The following is a 16,551-nucleotide window of genomic DNA, read 5'->3' as shown; positions in this document are numbered from 1 at the left end:
TTTTGCAGGATCGGATGTTTTGCACAAAGCACGTTTCTGGATATTGTCACATTTTATTTCTAGAGTTGAACAAAAGTACACGCTCATCCGTTATGCACCACTGTGGTAGTTTTGCATCTTGAGCAGCCTCTCAGAGTGAAATTTCTCCCTTTGCCTTTCTCACTTTTCAGTGCATCGTAACGAATGAGAATTCACTGACTTAAAATTCAATGTGAAAAGGTTTGTGCAAGTAGACTTTGGCTAATGGGAATTTATACTTCAGTATTCAAACATCCTGCTAATCTCTGCCTCTTCGGCTTGGTACTGATTCGCAATAATTTGTGTTTTGACTCCATAATCAGGGAGGTTATAATGTGCTGACATGGAATGCACAGATGAATTCATCCTCATTTATGTGGGGTTGGGGTTGTTCTCACAAAAGCATGACTTTTCAGTGAGATATTTCTATATATAACAACTTTCTGATTTTATTTTCTGTATTGTGTTTGGTAGGTTTATTTAAAAACCTACATTCATTTTGAAGCAGCTGTGCATTTTATTTTGCATTTAAAACGACAGATCACTTGGATCCTGAGACGTTTGCTTTTCACAGTGCTTCTTCAACTTGGCTCACTGTAAAAACTCGTGGCCTCCAGGGGCTGGTGCAATCGGAGATGGGTCTAATGCTTCCAACCACAATCCGGTGGCTGCATAGTCAGGAGAAGCCTCACATAAGTGACTTTGTCTCCAAGAACAAATGGATCAGATTGTTCGTCGTGTTTTTTAAAGATTTGGAAAAGCCAAATTCGGGTTTGAGCAACATCTTTTTCGTAGATTGTTGTGCAACTCTTGGAATCATTGTTTTAATACCGTTTTCTTGCCTTGAATGTAACTTATTGATAGTTGAAATCTGGTGAAACGTTTCTCAGATTCAGTAAATGTGAAGTTGTTTGAAAGGTTTAAATGTATTCAGAATTGTTGGGATCCACAAGTTTGTGGCCTCGGAGATAAATAGTTGTAGTAGGACTTCAACTTTGTTGATTATGCGTACTGACTTTGTTATTTTCATGTTAGATTAGATATTATACTTTCCCGGAACCAAAAAATGGAACTGGAACTTTTTATTATTTAGGAAGCCAATGCTTTTTCCCCCAGAAAGAGAAACCTACAAATGTATTTGTTTCTTATGTGTTACTTGTATTTTAATGTGACTGTGTGTCCTTATTCCCATTGAGCATTACACCTCGAAATACTTCATTATTTGCATCTCTATAAAATGTTTTTTTTAATTGGTTCAGGACAAAAGAATGCTGTGCCCTTATCACAGGAGTGTAATGCTAGTATTGCCTGTAAAGTTGCCTTATACCTTGACAATGTTTTCTTAAACCTGGCTGTTCTTCTCTTATAGCATGCCAAACCCTTCCCGTCCTCAGACAGCCTAGCGAAGGTCCAGGAGGTAGCAAGCTGGCTATTGGAAATGAACCAGGATCTGCTGTCGGGGGGCAGCAGCAGCAGGCGAAGTCGAGGTCCAGGGGGTCCAGCGGCGCGAGGTAACGCCTCCTCCTCGGCTCGGGCTCCCCAGCAGCCAACGGAGGAGGGCGATGAAGATGAGCACATGAATCTGGTGGTGGAAGAGAGCAGGCAACTTCAACAGAGAGTAAGCATTTGTTAGCCTTTTCAGCATTTCAAGAAGTCATCTGAACTTGGTTTGTTGATCTTTTCAGAATGGTTCTGATTTGTCTTCAATGTTTTGTCTGTGCAATCTGTAGCCAGAGGTGTCACACATAGACGGTGATGGGGGACCACCATGGGCTGCCGGCGAATCGGGAACCAGCAACGGCCCACAGGCAGAAGAAGGCGAGGACGGTCTGCCAAGCGACGTGAACGGAGGCCAGAAGCAAGCCAGGTGGATGAGTGGGACAGAACAGAGGCGCCCCCGAGGCCAGTCGCTCGGCGACGAAGAGAACGAAGAGGAGAACAACAACAGCAGTCAACAAGAGGACGAGACAGAGGAAAGGACAGAGGGAGGGAGGGAAGAGGAGGAGAGGGAAGATGGCGAGGAGGAAGAGGAAGATGATGAGGAGGAGATGGACCAAGACAGCGATGATTCTGAACATTCTGCTGAGAGTGGGAGGGAGGAGGACGAAGAGGAGGGGGAAGAAGGGCTGACGTCTCCCACTCTCCGGAACAGTGTTTCTGCCCCCAACAACAACCTGGATGCAGGTTCTACTCACCAAAGCTCTTCCAACAAGAAGGTAAGCACCAATGTTTAGTCAAACCCTGTTCACTGATCTGAAAGTTTGAGGGACACTTTAAGTTTAGTGAAAATGCATTTGCATCAACAAAATATTCAAATTACATGGTCTACATGACATGCTGAGCACATGCCATGGACGGCTTAAGTCAGACTTCTTGATCATGATTCTGATGTGTTGATAATGAAGCGTGTTCACTTTCTTTCTAGTCAGGTCAGGCACTTGTGAAGGATGAAGCCTAAGCCTAAAGGTTTTTGGTTATGGTCTATACATATATAGTTTCTCAACTGATTAGTTCTGCTATGCAAATCTAGACCAATGCTGGGTTTTGGTTCATTTCCTGTTTCATTTGATTTTTTTAGCTGTTTGTAAGGGGTAAAGAGAGAAGTTGACTACTGGACGCTCAGTACATTCGTTACGCGTTAGCGCCATCTTTTGGTCTAATTCGGTTCCTGCGTAATTGGAAATCCGATTTGACTGGACAACCTTATTACTCTCCTTATCTGATTTTTATTTTCGGTCTGCCTTTTAAATTTCACATTCTGCCACTTGATGTATAACAGAATCAAAGGCACAGGTGTTTTGTGTTACATCTTTGTTTAGGTTCTGTCTGAAGTTGGCGATGTTGTCGGTCGGAATTATATATAACTATTGGTTTTGGCTGAATGATTTTGGAACAAAATGATTCATACAACACTCGTACATACATACCTGCAGATAAAGCAGCATTGTGACGCGTTGGCCTTGAATGTGCGTGTTTATTTTGGCCTAAATATAGAAGTTAGTTACAATTTGTCCCAGTGTGCCTCTCATCTGACACAGCTGTCAGTTCGGTTTGTCAGGGTCTTAGTGGCTCCACAGCTCCAGCTCACTTTGATGTTTTATGTACACATCTTCCCCCAGGGCCGCTCATGTTATTGCTTATAGGACATGACCTAGCAGTAGGGAGACGGTCACTACAAGTTCAGGTAACAAACCTTGATGAAAGTGTGGTCATAGTAACGAAAATGTGGTTTGCGCTTTCATTGCCGATTTGAAAGATGAACTGAGCAGCCTCGGTGACTATGAGGAGACATTGAGAAGGTAGTGGATTCTTTTGTTTGTTGATAACTGAAAAAATAGAAATTAAATGTTTGAGAACTGTAATGCATAACAAGGCAGACTGTTTATTGTATGCATGCATGATGTATGTATACTGCTATTATATGTAGTCTGAGCAGTGCAGAGAAGCAAAATTGTATAGTCAGCTCACCGCTAAACACACATGATAATGTCATCATTTCACTGTTTTCATCTTGTTTAAAGAAGAACCAGCTTTTATTACTAGCACAAATCATTTGTCTCACATTCGAAAACATTTCTGTCTCCAGCAGAGAAATGGATTTGTTCCATCTTAGGTTTGATTTGGTCCTATTTTGGCCTAACAGTTCCGAAGGTTTCTTCATAAAGCAACCTAAATTGTGGCCCTCTTCATATGCAGAGCTATGTTCACCTCTACGAGTCCCTATCTTGTATACAGTAATGACACTTGTTTCAGTATTGAGATACTGAGACGAAAACGAGTGCAGTGAGTGTAAATGTTCCCATAGGGGACAGATGGTTCCGTCCTCACCAGATTAGACTCCACAGCTCCTCTTACCACCGTCTGCTTTAACAAATGCCAACTGGCTAATTCTTCACATGAACCATTCCATAGGTGATTCTTCCGCTAATGTTTAGCTGTAAATTCTGTCTTTTAAAGATCAAGATATTACCTCTTTCTACGTGTCAATAAGGAGGTCTCCATTTTAAGTAGAAAATATGTTACATGATACAATGTATAGCTTTGGAAGGGTTTTGTGTTGGATTTTCAATTATTTAGATGTCAGTTAAATACATTTTTTTGCCTTTTTTTCATTTACTTCAAATTGATTCTGCCAGAAAGTAAGTGGATCATATTGTGAATTGTTTGTTATAAATAAATGTGTTAAGATAAAGTAATAATACTGTGGTAGATCAGACACTTGTTTTCAAGTAACTCTGCACTCAGTGATATCCTTGGATGCGTCACGGAAAATAAAATTATTTCTAGGTTTATAGTTATAATACTAGTGAGAGCTACGGCTGAATTGTGCAGTTAGAGGTTGTTTTTAATTGGACTAGAAAACATGGCTGATGATGCTTCTTTCTGACTGGAGTTGATTTTAGTGCCTGAGCGATCGTCGGGGAAACATGAGCTAAGAAGATCAAATGTCTCAGTAACTCATCAGTTTAGGAAGTCTTATAGATTTGGGAGTTATGAGTCGGGCAAGGCAGAAGGGATGAATCAGATTTGACTCTATTAATAACCTTGTTGGGTTTTTTTGGCTACTGATCTGTCAATTTAATGCATCATTTAAATAATGAGGAAAAGTAAATGTTCTGAAATGTATGCTGAATTGATTTGCTTCTCTTTTTCCTCATCTGATTATTTTGCTACCACAACGGACTTACATAATGCATTTCCGTACTCAAACCTCCAGTTAAAAAAGAGCTTCCCTGATTATCAACTTCGAGACTGTACTGTGATGTATTGAGAAGGTAGTAGGAGAATCTGGAAGATCATTTTTGCATTTATCACATGATGTCATCGCTTCTGCTTGTACAGAGCTGAACCTGGGTGCTGTTGGTGTGGCTGAACCAGTTGTCCTGTGCACTCTCCGTAAGACTTGCGGATGCTGGTTGTAGGCCTACGGCAGACATTGTTCTATTCTCAGAGATGTTTTGGAGCACTAATCCTCATGAGACAATGGCGGATGTGTGGACGGACAGAGGTTAATCTGGCTTCTTTGTGTAGCTCTGAGAATGATGAATATATTTAACCAATGCCACATGTTATTTAGCAATGTGTTAGGCTTTGTTTTTTATAGTTTTCAATCAGTTGAGTCAGACTTAAGTCAGTAATATAGAGCAATAGTACAAAAGTGCTGCACATGATTTTAAATGAGCTCAAACTTCATGATCTTTAAAGCACTCTCTCTTCTTACTGAGTTTGCTGCTAGTCATTTTCGACAATAGTCTTGTCGCTGTCCTTTGTAACAAAAGGACACTGATATCGCAGTACTTTTCCTCTGGTTGAGTGAGCATTCTGTTAACAGGTGCTTCTCAGTAAATAGCCGTTTCATCCTGATGAGTTTTACTTGGAGTCCATGAAACTTATCACTGGTGGTAGAGAATGGTGCACAGGCACAGATTCACTTCCCTGTTGTTGGAGTCTGTATTTCATAAACCACCACGCTTCGATGATCTCTAGACCTGCCCCTCAGCTGTGTGCCCACCACTCTGGAACCACAGTCTTAACAGGTCGGACCTGGGATTGACTTGGTCTAAGCCCCTGTTTAGAATCAGTGTGATACAGGAACGTGCAAGACTCTTACCAGTGAGCTCATTGTTACTGTCTGAGCAACTTTGTCTGCCATGACACCTGAGCATGGCTGCTGACTGATCAGCATATCCTGTTCTGGATTTTATTTTTAAATGTTGTGAAGAACACCAAGTTGGTAGATCAAGGAAGGGGTCAGGGAATGATCACAATGAGGAAGCACCAAGTGCATGTGAGGGTGACTAGTGGGACACATTTCAGCAAGAGTCATGAGAGCAGATTCCACAGTGGTAGTCTGAAGAGGGAGAGGCTGACGGGGTCCATCCTCTCACAGCAGCTGCAGCGACTGGCCGGGACGCAACAGTGACCTCACACTGTCAGAGATATTTTAAAGGGTGCCAGTCAGCAGGGGACCAGAGTTTGAGCAGTTCACAGCAAGAAGGCCACATAGTGATTCAGCTGGGTGATGGGTCTGAGGTTCAGAGTCTGTTGTATACCGATTTAAGGAGCGTTTCTGAGTTTCTGGGCATGAGTCTTTAAAGGGTCTACTTAGCAATGCTGCGGCATTGCCCGATTCCCAGATTCTCCTCTGGAGGTTCTCGAAGGAAGATGCAAGATGAAAAAGAGAAGATTCTGCACGTTTCCCTGGAGAGCAAAGGGTTTGACCTGGTCGGCCACAAGGAGGACGCCAGTGAGCCTCTGCCCCCTCAAAAAGTTCTCAAAATGTTCAGCATCAACATCATTGCACAGGGTTTGCCTTTCTGCCACAGACGGGTGAGTGTGGAGTAGATTTGGGCTACGTGTGTCTTGCTTCTGACATAAGGGCGTAACACATTTGAAATGATCAGAATTATTCAAACCTATAACCATGTTAGGATTTGTATTATTTCTGTCAGAACAATTTTAACTTAAATTCCAAATGTAAACAACATTCTGAAACACGCCAACAGCCTCTCCGCCAATGAGACGTTGACCGACACTAAAACCATAAAAAGTCTGACCTATTTTAAGCATGCACTTTAAAATAAACAGAAACAATACTAAAATATTTGAGTTGAATGGAACTGTTGGGCCGGTATGTCCAGTCTTTCTCATGTACGAAAAAAATGTGTAACACCGAACGGCATGTATTCATGTCACGTATTTAGTTATTTCTCAATCAGCACCATATCGGGTATCAAATTTGTTTATACTGAAAAGCTGTGTTTCAGTAACAGAATTATGGTTGTACCTGTTTTATTTTGACTTAATGAAAATGCTTTATTTACTTAACAATGTCTTTAAAATACTATTTGTCATTGTTGGCAAACACAAGTAAAGTTTAGTTGTAACTTTTAGTTTCTTTTATTTTCCCTGCAACTCATTTTGAATTAGAATTTATGATCACTGTTGGTTTTACTTCTTACTTGTATATCAGGTTTCAAACATTTTAGGTGGGTTCAGTACCTGCTGTATATCTGAAACTTTTGTTGGAATGTCTGATAGATGACTTTATTATTGTAAGCTTTCACTCACAGAAAGTTATGTATATCCAGTCAATAGGATCAGGTTGTTTCACTAGACGACTGCCATATGGGCATTCCTTGAGCGTGTCTGGTGTTGTGTAGGATTGGTTCTTGTGACAGCTGGTTTTGGTCAATGGCAAAGCTGGATTTCACGAGCATTGTGTATAATATATTATTCTTCATAAGGAGGTCCACTGCGGCTTGTATTGGCTTATTGCCTTATTTTCCAGGCCCACCTCACTGGCCTTGTCCTGAAGGACCTGTAATAACAATATGGAAGGGAGAGTGTCAGTTTAACAGCTGGATGCCAATTCTGTCCTATGAAAGTGTTGTACATGGCTGTCATCGTATCATCTAATCGCTGCAGGAGAACTTGGTGCCGGTATGACTTTCCTCTGCCGCCACACCCTGATCTAAAGCCTGTCAAGTAAGGTGATCTGGACTTTCCCATGGCAGCTATGTCAGTATCAACAACCGTCTACAGATGCTGTTTGAGCAGGTGCTCGGGGAGTGTTTCAACTCTCTCTTTTCCAAATTACTCACCGCCTCAACTTATCCTGATGCACACACATCTCACAAATCCACTGTTTGTATTCCATTAGCATCTTTCATTTGCCTCATTTGTATCAGATTTGGATTAAAGGAGTTTAATAATGGCAATCTTATGAAACCATTCTGGTGTGGGAGTGAAAATGTTTCCGTTCCACAATTTTTCTCTTGTACTTGTAATGTTGCTTTCATATTTTTCCTGTGACAAAGTGTTTTTTTTCCCCCCTCTTCGTCATCAGTGTTACCCAAATCTGGGACAAATGAATAATCTTACCTCGGGATATCGATCTGTTTTTACTGCAAGACAAGTCATGAGCTGTTGCTGTTCCATTTTCCTTATTAACTGGGTACAGTGAGTTAGTGATGGTTGTGTTACTGTGATTTATTGAAGCGTGTTTTGATGCCTGCTTCTTTTGTCCAAAGAAAGGTAAATGTAATTGAAAGATATTCACTTGATCTATTTAAAAATATTGTCTCGATTTGTAGCAGGTTAGCCAGTTACTACGCTAAGAACTTTTGAGCTCTTTCCACTGAATAGAAGACCAAACCCCTTGAACTCGAGGCACTTAAATTCCCTCACCCAGGGGCTGCAAATAAACACCGAGCTGATGAAGGCATCTCCTTTTAGCTATTCTGAGACACTGACCCATTCCAGAGCACACAGATCTGCCCGGCGAGATACTCGTTGCCCTTTAATGCTTTTGTCAGAACTTTATTATGCACAGGAGAGGTGGTTGAAAAATTATCAGATAATAAGTCACTATTGATCAATTGCACTTGGGTCTTCTCGTACTGAAAGATGACACCTTTAAAATATTTTCATTCAAGATGAAGTTGAGGTGTGCGAACCAGAGTAGGACATGAAACCACAACTAGAGATGTGAAAAAATACTCCTTTCCCACTATGAACCAGCCTTCCACTTCAGCAGTTGACTTCACTACAATCATTCGTCACTGTTGAACTCCATCCACAGACCAGAATGGCAGTGAAGGAGTGAGCCAGCTCAGCTTTGTTCATTTTCAAGGGTGGTTAGTTCCTTTCAAGCCTGCTGTTTACTTTTTACTCCCTGCAGTGAAAATGTCAGGAATCCACCTCCTCTCAGACACTTCAGCTCCCAGTGATAGGAAATATTTCTGCTTCACTCTCAGGGGACTTTGTAACGGTGTAACCAATATTTTTTGTTGACAAAAACCATTCTAACTTATTTATTTATGCCTCAACATTTTGGATTCCAAAACAAGTCTTTTTAGAGTGGGGCCTGGCATGGCCTTGAGATTTGTGAGCATCATCGAGCTTAACTCCAAAAATGAACTCACTCACATTTAATGAAGCTTCATATTGGAAAATGATTCACGTCATGCCTCGGCTGCACTTCATTTCAGGCTTCTGAATCTCTCCTCCATTGTACAGTACTTAGTTTTGTATGCAGCATTTGTTGGCTGTATTTGGGTTTCAAATTTATTATTATTATTATTATTATTATTTAAAGAGGATTCTGTACCACTTGAATGAAACTCCTGTGGTTGCTTAGAGTTACTTTGGCGAGTCAGGCATCAGAATCATTTGAGATGTTGCAGCCATGTTGGCCTCTGAGGGCAAATCTTATGCATGCAAAAATGATCAAACGTCGACTCTGCCATGTACTTAACTTTATGTTTGAGTTGCTACATAGTGAATATAAATGATGCGTCTCCATTCCATTCTTTTTATTTCAGAGGGATGGGTCTTCAAACAACGTGTTGATATTCTATGACCTGTTTGAGGGACATTTTAATGGCTGTATTGCTGCTTTGGAAATAAGTGTCACCTATGCCTGTGCAAAGACAAAAACCCCGCAGCTCAAATGAGCTTGGCTTTCACATTGGAGTATCAAGTGCATCTATATTTAACAGCAGTAAGGGAAAGGTTTTGTAGGTGACTATAAGGATGGGGAAACCTATTTGTGCCTGACCCTGGAGTGTTGAAAAGTCTTCCCAATTCTGTACCTGTGAGGGTTAGTTGCACAAGAGTGAATCACTGTTGTAAGATAGAAGTTAAAGCACATTTTATAAAAAATTAAATGAATAAGGAGAAGAGTTTTGCTTGTCGTTGTATTCTCATGGCATAGAAGTGAAAGTAAAAAAGTAAGATTTCTGTGCCTATCAGCAGTGTTTGTCAAACGAAAACTACATCACCAATAACAGTGTTGCAGAACTATATTTTGTTACACCATTTTGGAAGGTATATTATGGGATGACTGGCTCATGAACGCACTCCTGAACAAATCATCACAAGAGATCTTTCTTTTTCACAATTAGAGTTTTTGAATGAGAATGTTTTTGAGCTTCTTTGGCGTGTCATTTCATTTGACAGCTGTTGACTTGAACTTGACAACATCAAATATCTTAGTCGTGCTGTGATCTCATACAGGAGTACAAATTATTTTTTGCCAGTATTAAATACATTATTATTTGGCTAACAGTGTTTTTGTCTCGAGGTTCTGCTACCTGTGTTGTGAAAAACACAGGTAGGAAACACCGTTTTCTCCTGGTGGCTTCATTCTTTTTGAGCGAATGACGGCTTTGGCGTGTCGTCTTTATAGGCAGTAGTCAATTTTCACCTCTAGAGGGCAGCATTAGCTAAACTAAACGGTCACGCCCGTCGATCGTATGGGTGAACAGACTGCAACTATTCTGTAATAGTGACTGAACTATCCACAGTAACGGGTCACGTTGTGGATTGCTCATGATTAAAATAATTAGATTGTTGGTGGATAGATAATAAAATGCGGTTAAGACTTTATCAAAGTCTAAGATGTTTTTCATGTAGAGCATTTTATTACATGACCTTCATGCCCCATATGCGTCATGCAGATTTATTTATTTCCATTGAATTGTTTAGCGCTGTTGTTGCCAAAATATTCTCCCATTTGCTTTTATCTAAGGCCCGTGGAGCTGATGACAATAAACTTGCTAACAACCATCCTGTTTATCTTTATGACTTTTAGTCACAAGATGATGGTCATGAGCAAAAAGCATCATAGTGACCTTTGTCTTCCCTCCTCAATTGGGGTTTGTCGCACTTTGTGTTGATCTAGGTGATAAGATATTTTGTTCAACCAAGGTCGTCTGTGAGATGTTGAACATAATCTGAGGCATATGCAGAAAATTGGCTGGTAATTTCATATCTGATTAAATTGAAGCGCAGCACAAATGTTTTTATTTCAACAAAGATCTGCTTGTGCGCTGGCAAGATTGTTCTCATCTTTCCATGTTCAGTGACGCAGATGCTGACGCTTTTATGCCGCTGCATTTTGCATTTCTTCAATCAATATTGACTTTGTCTTTGAATGCATTTATGAAACAACACTCACATTAATAATTTTTCCTCATTCAAACTAGATAGAAGCTTGTTGAAAGTTCTTTACTCAGAATCCAAAGTCTTGTTTCATTTGGAAATGTTTCCTGGAATTACAGCCTTTTCTATTTTCTATTAGTTTTGGTCAGTAAACGTCTTTAATATACTTTCAGAAACGTCTTTGTCTTCAATGTTGCACTGTTTAACTGCCAGTTTAACTTTTTTAATATAATGGCTAAATACTCAGAGGCAGCGGAAACTTCTGCATGGTTTTGCTTAGGACTCTGTATTTGGTTCATGTTTTACATTGGTTAATTCTTTTCTGTAACTTAACTGTCATTAACTTTGAACTATGAAGAGGCAGAGGACAGCGCAAGATAATCGCAAACAAAAGTCAAGTTCTCGTTGAGCCGAAGATTATAAAGTTTACACCGAATTAGCATAACCGTTTACAGTTTGGAGAAAAAGCTCACTTGCACTGGATTGGTAATTTAATAAAAATAAGTTTGAGAAGGTCGTAACTTTTAGCTTTGCTGCACTTGCCAGTGGTCCCTCTGTGACCCCAAGCTTTAACTTCGTTTATTTAACACCAACTGGAATATTTGCCACGATGCAGTTGGCAGCAGGTTGGATTTGATTAGCAAGTCATGGCCTTCTTAGGGCGGAATAAAAAAAGCAATCAATATCCTCTTCGCTGACGGGGTAAATGGAGGGCATGGCAAAGGGATTCATTTCCTAATACAAAATGGAATTTCAATAACAAGCCCTTGCATACATGAGAACACACAAACTCCATCGACTGAAAACAGAGGCTCAGCAGTGTTTCCTTCTCTGTTGTCGTCTCTCAGTTACAGGTTGTGCTATAGTGGTGGATGACAATGAAAAGATCCCGCAAATTTTCTTCTTCGGCTCAGCCCCCAAAACACCCGTTATTGGACCAGAACTTACATGTTACGTTGGCTCCAAACAAGACTCAAGAAAACGGATTTAGCTTACATTTACGGTAACTTGGACGTGCAATCACCTGCGTATAACTTATAATTGGTTGGAAAACAAACTTGATTTGCTATACTATGCTTGTTATTAAACTCAACAACATTCTTCCTCCAACATATTCAATGTTGTAGGGAGAGGTGCAGCTGATTTGTTCATTCAGCTGAGAAATTCGCCCTCCCACACGTACATTCACTCCACTGTTGAGTTAAAATTAATTTTGTAATTTGAATTAATCTTAAAATTAGCCCATCCTCTGCACTACTGAAGTCTATCTCTTTTAATTTTTCATTAAAAAAGTTCCAAAACATTACTGTTAAAACAGTTTTTATACATGTTTTTGAACAGTACACTATTGTGGAGGACTGAAGTAAACTTCTTCCTTGTCTGTTGTGAGGAGTTTAAGATGGCTGTTTCCCTGGAACACAATAGTTGGAGACCCTCTGCGAAAGTTGCTTTTGTTTTCCTCCTACAAATGAACTATCTGAAGTCAAAGATCCTTTAAAGATCACTTCTGTGTATTTGTGACTCACTGAGTTCTTTTCCCATGTTTTATGCTTCGCCTGCTCCGATCTCCTCGTGAACCGGGTTGCACCTTCGTCCAAAATCAACACGCTACAATGGACAAGAAGTAGTGATGATTCGTTCTGACTGGCCCCTTTAATACTTGATGTGCGTGGGAGAAAAGAACCCCACTGGACCCGCCCGCAGGCCCTGTGGTCTAGTCGTCCTTCTGCTGTTTAACAAAATAAACTGTCAGGTCTCTTAAAGTCCAAACTGGGACCTGTTAAGATAACAATTTACTCTGCATCAGTGTGGAGTAGTTATGTCGTTTTTATTCGCAGAAAGGATTTCTCTAGTTGCTGAGGCTCTCACTGTAATACATGATGATCTTTCCTACTTCTTTTTTTTTATCTATAATCTGTTCCCAACCCTATCAACATTTCCCAATTATTGATCTTTGGTTTAATTAAAGATTTAATAGAAAATAAAAGGATTGTTTGCAGCTCAAAGCTAAACTCATGTCGTAATTTCTTTACCTTAATTCACCTTCCATTCGTCGCCCATGAGTCCTGTGCAAATCGGAACAACGGATAATGGCTGTCTTGGCAGCACAAAATCATTGTTCTCTGCCTTTCAGATAGTGGGACAGTGATATTGGAAATGACAGGATTGAGCGAGATAAGAAACAAATGTCCCCATGGGGGAAGTCATGGAGGAAAACGTCAGACATTTTATTGTTATCATATTCCCTTAACTCTGGCATGAAATTTTAAGGACGCGAGTCCTGAAGAAACCCTTGAGATCCAGTTGCATTGCAACCATATAAATAGTGGAAATATAAAGTATATATTTAAATATATAATGCTTGTTTCTGTTTCTGTAAAGCAGTTAAATTCTCCTAGATGCAAGGTTTTCATGTTCTCAACCAAAAAGCATACTTTCTATTTCTCTTTTATCATCGGGCGGGAGTTCAGGGCCGTGTGATCAATATGAGGATCACTTGGTTTGATCGGCTGTGTTTGATTTGTATTCCTGTGGAGTTGAGCTTCTGCATGTCTGTGTGATCATGTGCACGAGGGCTTGTTCTCCCAATTAGTAGAACAAGCATGTTTATTTCTGTTTGATCCTGACTGTGATAGCAATCTGTTTTAACTTTTTTTCTGCCCCCGATAGCCTGCTTCCTTGCATTTTCTCATGTAATCAAAGTAATTTTGACTATGTCGCTTGATGTGAGGCGATTGAGCTGTGAGTTTTTGATTTATTTAAGTTTTCACGAACGAAGCTTCCATTATAGACCTGAGTTACAACAGCAGCTGTCCTGTCCAATGTGTCTGACCGACTCCCTGACAATCGCCTCACTGTTATTTGTGACATGTAGATGGGAAATTACTATAACACACATAACCGGTCCCTGAGATGGCCTCTTTGCTGAACACGGCCAGAGGCAGAACACTATAGCCTGGAGGCCAACTGGAGCAAATTCCGTTGCCAAGCAACAGTTTACGATTGAGGGGTTCGTGGCAAGGTCCTTCAGTGCTTTCCGTGCCCCTGCCTGCTGTTCGTCATCATCACGTCACAGTGATCTGCCACTGGCTTGTCATTGAATTATTAAGTAGAATGAGATCTGGAGAACAGCGTCTTTCTAGGGTCGTACATGCAGTAAAAGTACCTCTTTGTTTTTAGTCATTTCAAAGGCAACTCTCATGCTAGTTTCCTGATTCAGTGTCCATTGGTGTTTTGAGGATATTTTGGTTTGCCCACTGCTTGATCTCTTGTTGGCCATGTATTTTATATACCAAAGGGAGGAACCACAGGCACTCGAAGCTCTGTACTTTTCAAAGGTTTGAGATTCCATTTTTGGCTCTGTGCATGGAGCCTTGTATGTTTTCACTGTCGATTTGAGTTGCCTGTCTGTGATGAAACGTTTTTTTTTTTTTTTGTTTCCTGAATGTCTAATCTGCCAAGTTCATGCCTCTGGCTCCCAACTGTGAAGGGATTCCTTGTTCTGCGCCTGCCAGGCCATCCAAGCCACTGCTGCTGTCCCCGGCCTCTCGTGCACATTAACATACAGCTGTCCAACAGGAAGTTCTGAGTACGACACCCATGGGCTACCAGTGAAGCTGGTGACTCCCTCTCCAATATTCAAATTGTAGACAGCTGCATCAGATGGTTAGTGGTGATTTAAACTGTTGTCCCCAGTCTTTAGGGAAACTTTAAGTTAATCTATAGGGTCAGTGCCGGCCCCTCTGACCCTTCCTCACTATGTTGCTGAATGGTTGAGTATTCTGCCTGCAATATTGGCGTGGGACTCACAACATCAGAAAATATATTATTTTTGCGGTTAGGTTATTTTCAATTCCGTTTTCTCATCTTTGTGTGGTTTAAAGAATAAACATGACTCTGAACATTTAGTTAAAATTATAAAACAAGTGGTTTTGCTGGGAATCTAGTGGTTGCACTATGCTCTTGTTTATTCTGGTTTTCATTTGAGCATTGTGGGTACCTGCAAATTAAATTAAAGAGATGTGTTTTTTCAAGAAGTCTTTCTTCTACAGTGCCCCTTTTCTGCTGGTACTGAGCTGCATGTTGTGTCAGTGTCGACAACAAATCTGAATGAATGAAAAACAATAGAGCAATAAATGGTTGATTTCAAATGCATTTCTCACTAAGGGATAAGATTATCATGTGACATTTAGTCATACCGATACAGTACGCCTTGATATCAGGCTATTTTTTCTATATTGTGCTCTGTTATTCTGTTGTTCACAGTCCTTAGTGATGATCGCCATTTGGGATGAAAACTTTAGGTTTAAGTTAGCTGCACTGCAGATTGTTCACTGGCAACTGTTTTGAAAAGTTACTTGTCATGTCAAGGGTTTTCTGATGCTGGTTAACATGACGTTTGTCTCCTAATGGTTTTATTGCTTGGGTGTCCATTAGTTGTCGGGTCATTCATTGGTGTTCCCATTGTCCACTGACATTCAGTTCTCTAAGTTGGTCAACAAAAGAGTGTATTGTTGAACACGTTCTTTCTAGTTGGCATTAATATCTAAAGACAGGCAGCGCGCTGCCTGTGCTGCATTATTAGTCGTTTTATCCTCCTCCTGTGAAGCTCTGGGACATCCATTCATGAATCTTTCATGCATAACCTAAAGCTCTACACGCGAACAAACAAATCTACGCCAACTCCAGGAGGTTCCACTTCAGATGACCTTATATTCTCCCCTGTATGTTCTCTATGAAAGGAAAAAGTATGGAGCTTTTCAGTTATCATGTGTAGGAGTTCTCCCTTGGTGTTTGTCAGAACGTGTAGGAGATGAAAATTACTGCAGTCGAACTGAGGATTTCTGAAGAAAAGACCCACAGCGTCTTTCAAAATGGAATTTTATTGCCACATTTGTTGAGCGTTCAAATGCTAGGTACTGTTGGTGACATAAATACATCCTCTTCGGATCTGTGTTTTCCTGTCATGATGGGTGAATACGTAACACTGAGTTGACCACCGGATGTTGTCGGAGCAAAATATCTATGCAAAAAATATGCATATTGTTCATCATGGGGTAAAATGTTTTAACAATTACAGACTGAAATAACCACACACTAAAAAGGAAAATAAGTTTTTCAAGAGGTGTATAAATGATTTATATTTAACAATAGCCTGACTAAACCAAGTGTGAGCAACCCCTAAGACTACATGAAGAAAAGACCTCAGGAATAAGTTCTATGCAGAGTGCATATATCTTGGCACCCATTTGACTTCACGACTGTTAATTCTGTGCCAGAAACAACAGTCAAGGCCCACGAAAGTGTGGAGGCTTCTGTCAACTGCTGTGCTTCCAGGCTGTCAGAAGACTATATCCCCAAACAAACAAACAATCCCAGCTGTAAAGCCTCAGCTTTAAAGTGTAGCCACCAGTATCGTATAAAATAGATCAAATGTGCCCTTCACTGTCTGGAAATTGGACGGTGACTCATGATGTGAGTCACGTAGTTTACTCTTGTCAGATGTGTTTACTTTTTCTGGCCATGGTCTGCCACTTAGCCACTCAACTGGCAATCCAGACTAAAATTGGCAGATTAAGTCGATAA

General features: G+C 40.5%; 1 protein-coding gene across 1 annotated transcript in view; it reads left to right on the top strand.

Annotated features, from left to right (window-relative positions):
* The window catches only part of fbxw7 (F-box and WD repeat domain containing 7), a 57,065-nt gene that overhangs the window by 16,316 nt on the left and 24,198 nt on the right, over positions 1–16,551 (top strand). Inside the window, exons 4-5 of the mRNA XM_053855942.1 lie at positions 1,388–1,636; positions 1,749–2,234. Of these exons, the coding sequence (XP_053711917.1) occupies positions 1,457–1,636; positions 1,749–2,234 (666 nt within the window). The 5' untranslated portion in view covers positions 1,388–1,456. The remainder of the gene's footprint in view (positions 1–1,387; positions 1,637–1,748; positions 2,235–16,551) is intronic.

This window comes from Synchiropus splendidus, chromosome 2 (genome assembly GCF_027744825.2).
Source record: "Synchiropus splendidus isolate RoL2022-P1 chromosome 2, RoL_Sspl_1.0, whole genome shotgun sequence".
In the NCBI taxonomy this organism is placed as follows: domain Eukaryota; kingdom Metazoa; phylum Chordata; class Actinopteri; order Syngnathiformes; family Callionymidae; genus Synchiropus; species Synchiropus splendidus.
The sequence above is the reverse complement of the archived record's forward strand: the minus strand, read 5'-3'. Positions and strand labels throughout refer to the sequence as shown.